Here is a 9438-nt window from a genome sequence, read left to right as displayed (position 1 = left end):
AGCCAATCAGAGGATCACGTTACATTGCTGAGCCAATCAGAGCTGCGGAGGAGCCCTGATTGAAGGAGCTCCACTCTCAGCAGGGATTTGAACTTGTGTCTTTAATTACTTCAGCAAAACTCAGTTTTTACCAAATTCTGTAGCTTTCTGTAACTTCTAAATCTTCTCTTAGTTGCATCTTTTTGGGCTTGCTACTCCCTCTAGTGGCGTGGGGTGGTAACACAACTAATATAATTACATTACTAAATCAGAATACCGCAAAGTCTTATTTATTATAAATTTTTCATTCTCTTAAGAATGTAGAGCTAATTAAATGACCTAAAGACCTTAAAGTGGTTCCAGTTTCTCTCGATGGCCAACCTGTTGAAACTGTGGCAGATTTTAAATACTTTGGGTCGTTCCTGGACAGTCAGCTCAACTTTGCTGAAAACACTGATTATATTTTGAAGAACTGTTCTCAGAGACTCTACCTTTTAAGAAGATTTGGTGATCATGGGGTGACTCAACTAGACTCTAGTTGGGTCACCCCTATGTCCCGAATTTAGAAAAAAAATAATTTTATTTATCACCACAGAAGGGTTCAGTGAATGCGCACATGAATCTGATGGTTCGGTACCTCAAAAAAGGTTAAGAACCACTGGTTTAAGCTGTTTCAGAGCAAAGTAAAACAAAGAGCTGAATACAGAAGTATCGCCAATTAATTAATATAACAATTATCCAAAATAACATCACGTTTTTTGCTGAAAATATATCAGAGTAGCTCTAATAGAAATATTTTAAAACATTGTGTTATTGAGTTCAATATGTCAGAATAAACTATGATAGGAGATCAACTGGTACGTTAAGCTTGTTTTTATGATCTTTTGTCTATTATTAACTTTTGGGCCACATATCATATCAACAGTTTTCCATAGTAATGAATTCAAAGGTCTGTTATTCGCCGCCGTTTTCTTGGGTTTTTGAGTCCAGCAGTTATAAATTATTGGTTAATAATTAACAACAGAAGCTACATGATTTTTTATGTTTTATTAGACACGAGAATAATTTTTAAACACAGCAAAGTTTATGATCAAACTACTATTAAATTATTTGCTGTGATTAGTCAATCCATCCATTTTCTTGCACCCTTTTTCCCTCAGTGGGGTCGGGAGGGGTGCTGGTGCCCATCTCCAGCCAACGTTTCGGGCGAGAGGCGGGGTCACCCTGGACAGGTCGCCAGTCTGTCACAGGGCAACACAGAGACACACAACCATGCACACACACACTCACACCTAGGGGCAATTTGGAGAGGATAATTAACCTGACAGTCATGTTTTTGGACTGTGGGAGGAAACCGGAGTACCCGGAGAAAACCCACGCATGCACAGGGAGAACATGGAGACTCCATGCAGAAAGACCCCAGGCCGGGAATCGAACCCAGAACCTTCTTGCTGCAAGGCAACAGCTCTACCAACTGCGCCACAAGTGACTATTAAACAATGAGTGAAGCATTGTAGCACCGCTGACCTGTTTTATTATTGCTTGATTGAAGTTGTGTGTGTGTGTGTGTGTGTGTGTGTGTGTGTGTGTGTGTGTGTGTGTGTGTGTGTGTGTGTGTGTGTGTGTGTGTATAAACATGTGAGTGTGTGTGTGTGTGTGTGTGTGTGTAAACATGTGATCTCACATGTTTGCCGTTTCCTGGGTGGATGGTCCGGTGTAGGATCCAGAAACTGGAGTTGGGATCCTTTCTGATAAAGAACTTGACTTTAAAAGAAAAACAAGTGAAAAATTCAGACCAGACAAAAATCGCTTAAGTCATCATATCATAAAAAAATTATTTTTCCATCTGTAAACAACTAAACACGGCAGAGAATCGTGAAGATATCCTCACAGCTTTGCAGTAATTTGGATGATTGTTTTATAAACGTTTTTTATGAACTTCAGTTCTCCAGACTCGATGTTGTGCAGCATCCAGCTCTCTATTTAAACATTTATTTAGCAATGAGAGTCGATATTATCGTCACAAAGTCGTAGCAAGACGAAGGAACTTCTGCAGAGGAATCTGATTGGATGTTCAGTCAGAATGGAAAGTGGTGGGATGTGATGAGATGCATCAATAAAATATTAATATCTGTATCAGTGGAATCAAAATCTTGGTGACAATGTTCCCGATCCATCTATTCAGTCTAGTTCTATGCTCTATTATTCACTATGTGTAGAATCTAATCTAACTTTCTGAACCATTTGAAAGAATAGCTGCAGTTTATTTTTTACATGTTTGACAAGAAAGTCAACCTACTGATTTTGTCTTTATCATTTCTTTTAAATTGAGCTGACTGAACAAATTAATATTGTTTTTATATGTTTGACCAAACCTGTAAAGCTACTTCTATACTTAAATGTGCTGCATTTGCGCAGCACACCGATCAGATGTAAATTCTGCATCTGATCAGTATCGGAAGTGAAAAATGTGGATTAAGTTTTTTATCCCCAATAAAAACTTAATCCAAAATTTCATCATTGCCGTAAAAATTTGATAAAATGCAACATGACCGTTCTGACTGTAGACGCTTTGAAAACAATTAGATACGTACGGCATGAGGAAGTAGGACAGGTTGGATTGTTTTTAGGTGAAAAGATCGGAAATGGGCTGAAAAAGTCGACTATAGATTATATATAAGCAAAAAAAGCAAATTTGGGTCGTTTTTGCCTGTTGGGTGAAGGGAACTCAGTTTGAGCCACTATTTATATAAATTAATGAACCCGGGGAGTCGGATGCGATCAGTGAGCTGCTGGTTTGTTCAGCTTATTAAAATCCCTGAGTTATTTCCACCAACAATAACCAGCTGATGAAACAAGTTATTGCAGTTTTGCAACAGGGAAACACTAAAAACAGGCTGAACACACTTTTAATCTAAAAAAATAATGATGTATTCAATCTAAATGAAAGTCTACACAACCAGTGCTTTATTTTATTTAAACCAAAGAATAAGAACTCATTAGTACTTTACTTTCCTTTAATAAAACACTGAGAACAGATCTGAGTACATTCTGGCTGGTGCTTAATTAATATTTAACACAAATTCAATAAAATCAGGAGGAAGTGAAGGGAAACAATGAAGTCCATAGATTTAACTATTAAATACAAGTTAATTTTTGACATAAATGTTTTGAGTTAAAAAGAAGTCAACTGCAAAGGAGCATATAATATGTAGTTGCTATTGATTTTTCTGCTTAGCTTAAGTTATCCCATCTTTCATTTGGTTCTCAGCTTACAGTCTTTGCATGTTTTAAAGTTTAAGTTTAGCTGCAGTTTAAATATAATCCAATATTTAAAAAAAATGTCTAAAAGCAGCTGTGTTGTTATGATTGGGATTTATTCCAAAACTCACATAATTCAGGTTATAATGGATAGTTAATGCAACACATGCAGCATCTGACTCTCCAGATTCCAGCTGTATTTACATACACAGAATTAAAATTTTAATTTGAAAAATCAAGATCCTCGTATCATTCAAACCACTGCAGCTCTATCTTGAACTTTCAGTTTGGTGCTTTAAGGAGAAAATTTCATATTAACATATTACATTCACATAACTAAAATCAGCAGTAAAAGCTTATAACCTAGCAACCCCAGTGGAGTTCCGCCCGTCACCTAGCAACCAGAACTGAGTTCCAGAGCAATTTGTCAGCTGGGTTTATTGCTCTATGCACCATTCAAAGTATTTCGTTGTTGACTTAACATCCAGAAACAACTTGCTGCATTTTTGTTGGTTGTGCAGGAGGCGCTACTTCTGTTTTTCAAAGATGTACGCTTATATAATTGCACTTCTATTTGAAGCCATTTTCACATGTGAGTGTAAACGTTAAGTTTTGTGGCGTTTCCAGCAGCAGCTTATATGGATTTAAAGTGACGGAGGCTCTAAAAGAGCTCATTCTGAAAAAAAAACTAAAAATACTCAAAATCTCAGAATCTAAGGATTTTGTGTAAAGAATGTAGCAAACATGTTTTGCATCACCCATGAACCAACCCCAACCTGTTCAAGGAAGCATAATATGTCACCTTTAAATGAATATTTTTTACGAAAACAGCACTAATTTAGTTGTAAGATTGAGATGGGATGTTGCAGTTGTACCTTTTTCCAAGCAGCAGCGATGGCTTTGTGCAGACCGTATGTTTGCAGGACCTGCAGACCCTCACAGGTGTTGTACATCTGTCTACAAACAAAGATGAAAGCTCCACATAACGTCTGAGACGCTTCCGATTCGCTTAGAGACGGCAGGGCTTTATTCAGCAGCCTCAAGGTGAACTGGACGACGATGTGAGCAGCGAAGGTTCTGCACGGGAAACAGAAAACACGTAGTAAGAGACAAAAGACCGGTATCTGTGTGCACAGCATGCAGGGCTGGTGCAGGCAGAAGCTGCAATAAGCTGATTACTTCATCTATTTCAGATTAATTACACACATGTTGGGGTTTTTAAGCTTTTATTTCTATTAATTATGACAACTTTCCGCTTACAGGCAACAAAAACACAACATTTAAGTTGCTTCATTAAAATGTTCTGTTGCTAAAATACAGCAAACAGCTGTGATTGGACAGAATAATCCAGGGGTGTCCAAACTTCTTGGAACATAAATGTTTTGATTTTTTTTTTCCTTGCTCAAAAATAAGCATGAAATATTTTAGTCCAAACAAATAAAATATTCAGATTTGTTGTAGGACAGGAATATCTAATCATTACAGACCCAAAACATCAACAGGGCTTTGCAAATTTTCCTTATTTCCTTATGGGTTAAACTGAAGAAGATGTAATCTATTGACCACAACTGTTTGTTAAGGGCATTGTAAGTAGAAAACAAATCAAAGGGAATTTCTGCCAAGAAACTCAGAAATTTCTGAGTTTGAAAGTCAAAAATTTCCGACAACAGAAACTCAAAGTTTCAAGTTTTATTTCTCAAAAAACAGATTAAACTCAAGATTTACTCCTTTTATTCCATCTACACGATGTGGTAGACGTGGTCTTATTTATCATGAAAACAAAGGCAAAGCAGAAAGCTTGGTTATTAACAGATGAACACATTGTGTTGTATCTGACATTTTAATTTGTGGGTTATAGTTTTGTCCTAATTTAAAAAAAAAAGTCTCCATCTGCATCAACCACCGACGCTGGTGGGACAAATTTGTCGCATTGATAAAGCGCCGTATAGGGTCAAATAATAACACATAAAGTAGGTTTTTTAATCTTGATATTTAAAGAGGGTTAATCAGCGTCTTACTTTTCACTGTGGGCAACAACAAGGTTCTTCTCGTACAGGAAAAGCGCTAATCCTCTGTCGGTGTTTGCGATTCGGGCCAAAACGTCGGCGATGAGAATCAGAGTGGCTGCAGGACTCTTCAGGTTCGTCTGAAATAAACAGATATAAACACAAATTAACCAATTTATCCAGGAGCTTTCAGAAAACAAGTGGTGCTGATGAAACAAAGTTTGTCTGTGATTATTTTACTCAAATTATTTTTCCTGATTTCTTAATTAATGCAGCAGTTTATATTAAAGTTTTGCATATGAAACTTTGACAAAGCATTTGCTAGTGTAATACTAGATCTGTGCAATACTACAGTTTGGTTTTGCCAGATACCAAGTAAATACAGGGTCAGTATCATAGATACCGATACTTTTTATTAAAGTTTGATATATCATTAAACTTTTGGCCTTATGTGTTTTTGTGTATTTTTTCATTATTTTGTTATAACCTGGAATACACACAATACTTCCATAACAATGACAGAAAAATATATATATATTAAAAAAAACAAAGCAAATCTGTGTGCATTTTTTCCTGAATAAATAAAGTCCCAAAAAAAAATTGCGATACTAACTTGGAATTGATAATATCGATATTTAGGATCGATTTGCCTCTACCTAAAATCTCTGTAAAATAGTAAGAATATTTGATTTTAACGGATAAAAATTCAAACAGAGTGAAACGTTGTAGTTGAAAGGTCATGATTTGGGATTTTTTTCCTTTGTAGTCACATATACTGCTGTATATTTTTAAACTTTTACCTGTTAAAATTAGAGCTGAAATGATTAATCATGATTAATCAATTATGGAAATAATCATCAACTAATTTAGCACTAGATTAATCGTAAACTTTTTTAGTACAGACTAAAAAAATTGCCATTTTCTGGAAGAAAAACACAATGTAAACATTTTAGATAAAAACATCTTTATCTGTAAAAACGGTTCAGCAAACACTCTTCAAGTGGTTAAAATTTACAAAAAGAGCGCCACGGTATTCTCTTTTGGGCAATAAAATCTTTTTTCTTATTTTAAAAAAGAACTGAATAATTATTTGCATCTTTAATGTATTTCTAATATTGTATATAAAAGGCTTATGTGGTTAAATTAAAAATCTGTAGAATGTTTGCATTTTTTGTCCGATTAATCGATTACTGAAATAATTGTTAGTTGCAGTCCTACTTCAAATTAATCCATAATGTAATAAAAAACAACAGGGATGAAAAAGAATAATTAACTTTATAGGTGCAGTTTGGACTGTAGATCAATAAATACCAGCAGATCTAACTGGAGACTGAACCAAAGTTATAAACTGAAGTTTCTCTGCAATATGTGAGAAACTGTATGAATTTAAGATATTGATGAAAAATGTGGTTTAATCCGGTGTTAAATTATACGGTACACCTGATTTCCCCTACAGCGCTGATGCTTTTCCATTAGGTTTTCATCAAATACCCAACGTCCCATGCACCTCTTTTTGTGAAATTGTAAAAAAAAAAAAAAGGGGGGGGGGGGGGATGATTTCTTATGTCTCGACACAGAAACATTATACCGTGACTCTGACTTTATGAGCTATAATTTTGTTTTATGACGGCGCTGCTCAAGTCTAGTCCTGGAGAGCTACTATAGTTTCAGATTAATCTCTTCTCCAGCACACCTGAATCAAATTAATGGGTCGTTACTGGGCTTCTGCAGAGCTGAATGACTGAATCTGGATGAGGGAACTGAGGAGTTCTGGGGCAGGAATGTAAGTAAAAGTTACAGGACTGGACTTGGGCCCCCAGTTTATGATTTCTATCAGCTCATAAAGTGTGTGTTAGTGTGTGTTGCAGAAACTGACCTGTTGTGCATTGAGGAGAGCAACAACAGGTGCGAGCAGAGTCTCAATAACAGGAGTCTGGTGGAGACAATCAGCAGCACATTCTGTTCGTTCACATAACATCCAGAGCACCTCCATCACCAGACAGCTGGGCGACAGCAAGCCTGGAAAAACACAAACAGGTTGCATAACGTCCACATGGTGCTGCGAAACAGCAGCAGCATTTCTGTTAACCATGGAACTGACAATTATGCAAATAAATTCAAAATATGTTTCCCGATTAAAGGTTTTTGTGCGAGGATGTGGTGGTTTTACTACGGCGTATTTGGTCTTTGGTACATTTCCACCAAAGAAAAAAAAAAACTTATGTTTGGAGAATAATTTCAAAAACAAGGAAATTTCTCAGTTTGAAAAGTTGAGATTTTCCATACACAAAAAAAAGACTCAGAAATTTTTAGATTTATCTCAGAAATGTTCTAGAAAAAGAATTCAAGAGTTTCAAAAGTGATACTTTTGCAAGAAAAATGTCAATTTCAGGACTAATTTCAGAAATTTTCTAGAAATTTCTGAGTTTGAAAAGTTGAGACTTTGCCAAATAAAAAAAAAACTGATGTTTTGATTAATCTCTAGAAAGAAAATCATGGAAATTTCTGAGTTTAAAGAATATCCACCAAAAAAATAAAACTCAGAAATGTTTAGATTAGTATCAGAAATTTTCTTTAAAAAAAAAATAATAATAAAAAAAAAAAACCTTTGAGGAGTTTCAAAAGTTTTACATTTGGAAGAAAACAATGGTAATTTTGAGATTAATCTGAAATTCTCTAGAAAAACAGGTTTCAAAAGTGGAAAATGTTTGACATTTAGAAATTTTGAGTTTGAAAACTCAAAACATTTTCACTTATAACATGGAAAAATGTCTTGTTATAATAGAAACAATCTACCAGTGGAACTAACACTATTTTTACCGACTTAAAACAAGCTCATAATTCTTTCTGAAAAATTGTTTAAAGTCCACTAAGATATTTGCACTAAAACCTTGACCAGAAGTACTTGGTGAGAGTTTGTGGTTTTGCAGTGTACTCGTTATCTTTCGATACCACAGATGAAGCAAAAGACTTGCTCAGCATGACTATCTGCAGCAGGCGCAGGGAATAATAATCAGCGGGGAGAACATTATCAATTATAGTCAGCAAAATTGCAGATGTGAAATTCCTGAGTTTACAACATTACATAAACACCCCAGAGAACTATTACAGTAATAATTGAGTCAGGACAAAGTTAGCTGATAAAATCTTTGTTCTGAGGAGTGATGCTCTGTCTCTGGGGAGGATCTGCGACTCATGGACAAACCTTCAACGTGTGGGAACACGTGTGGGAACACATGTGACACACCTGTCGGTGACGAGTCGCCGTTCGAAGGTCGGGGGTGTCGATACATGATGTTAATCAGGACGACAATCAGGTCTGTCAGAGTAACCGGGTCTGAAACACAAACAGCAGTCAGTTAGTCAGGCTTGTTCTGTGTCTAGACTGTAAAATAAAAAGGTTTGTGTTTTCGTTGCCCAACGTTTATTGAGCAGAACGAGAGTAATCGATATTAGATGTGGAAATTGTCCAAATAAGACAGAACCACTGGTCAAATATGGTGTTTTCTCCCTTCTGAAATAATTTAGCTAAATTCAGGAATTGGAGATGCAATATTTTCATTTTTAATAAGTTGCATTTCCTCCGTAATTATGTGAGAGAAAATGAGAAAATGTTTTGCATCAATGAAATGAATTCAGGATTTTTTATGTTGAGCCTTTCACAAAGGAGGGAAATGGTCCTACTCTTCTTTAAACATTGCTCCTGCACTGCAGATACACAAAATCTTACCAACTATTTCTGGTCTAGTTTCCAGTGCAAACATCTTAGTACACTTGAACTCTGACAAAACTAACTTACAAGCAACTTTTCAGTGAGATATAGCATCTGGTTTTAGATCAATAATTTCTTAATATTGATAAAATAAAATTCTAGTTTATAATAAGACATTTTTCACACAAGTGAACTAAACTGCCAGTGGAACTCAAACTGGGTTGCTAGCAGTGGCGGAGCTAGACTTTTAAATTAGGGGGGGCCAGGAGTAGTCCTGCCCCCCCCCCCTTGGCCCCCCCAACTCTCGGGGGGGCAAAATTTTAGGAAGCTCTGTTTGGACAGGTAACAATAGTTCGGGTCGGACCAGAATTATTTGCCTGATGGTGGTTCGGGCTTCTGATGAGTTTACATTAATGAGTTTGGAGCACACAGAGAAAAACTAAAGAGAATTTTATGATCTACTTATTATAGTTTAAGTAG

General features: G+C 36.0%; 1 protein-coding gene across 1 annotated transcript in view; it reads right to left on the bottom strand.

The window, feature by feature from the left end:
* The window catches only part of tbc1d32 (TBC1 domain family, member 32), a 70493-nt gene that overhangs the window by 45339 nt on the left and 15716 nt on the right, over window positions 1-9438 (bottom strand). Inside the window, exons 14-18 of the mRNA XM_017302113.1 lie at window positions 8494-8583; window positions 7123-7265; window positions 5259-5386; window positions 4116-4317; window positions 1664-1743 (exon numbers count right to left, since the gene is read on the bottom strand). Of these exons, the coding sequence (XP_017157602.1) occupies window positions 1664-1743; window positions 4116-4317; window positions 5259-5386; window positions 7123-7265; window positions 8494-8583 (643 nt within the window). The remainder of the gene's footprint in view (window positions 1-1663; window positions 1744-4115; window positions 4318-5258; window positions 5387-7122; window positions 7266-8493; window positions 8584-9438) is intronic.

This window comes from Poecilia reticulata, linkage group LG21, assembly GCF_000633615.1.
Source record: "Poecilia reticulata strain Guanapo linkage group LG21, Guppy_female_1.0+MT, whole genome shotgun sequence".
Lineage (NCBI taxonomy): Eukaryota > Metazoa > Chordata > Actinopteri > Cyprinodontiformes > Poeciliidae > Poecilia > Poecilia reticulata.
This window is presented reverse-complemented; position numbering and strand designations above follow the sequence as displayed.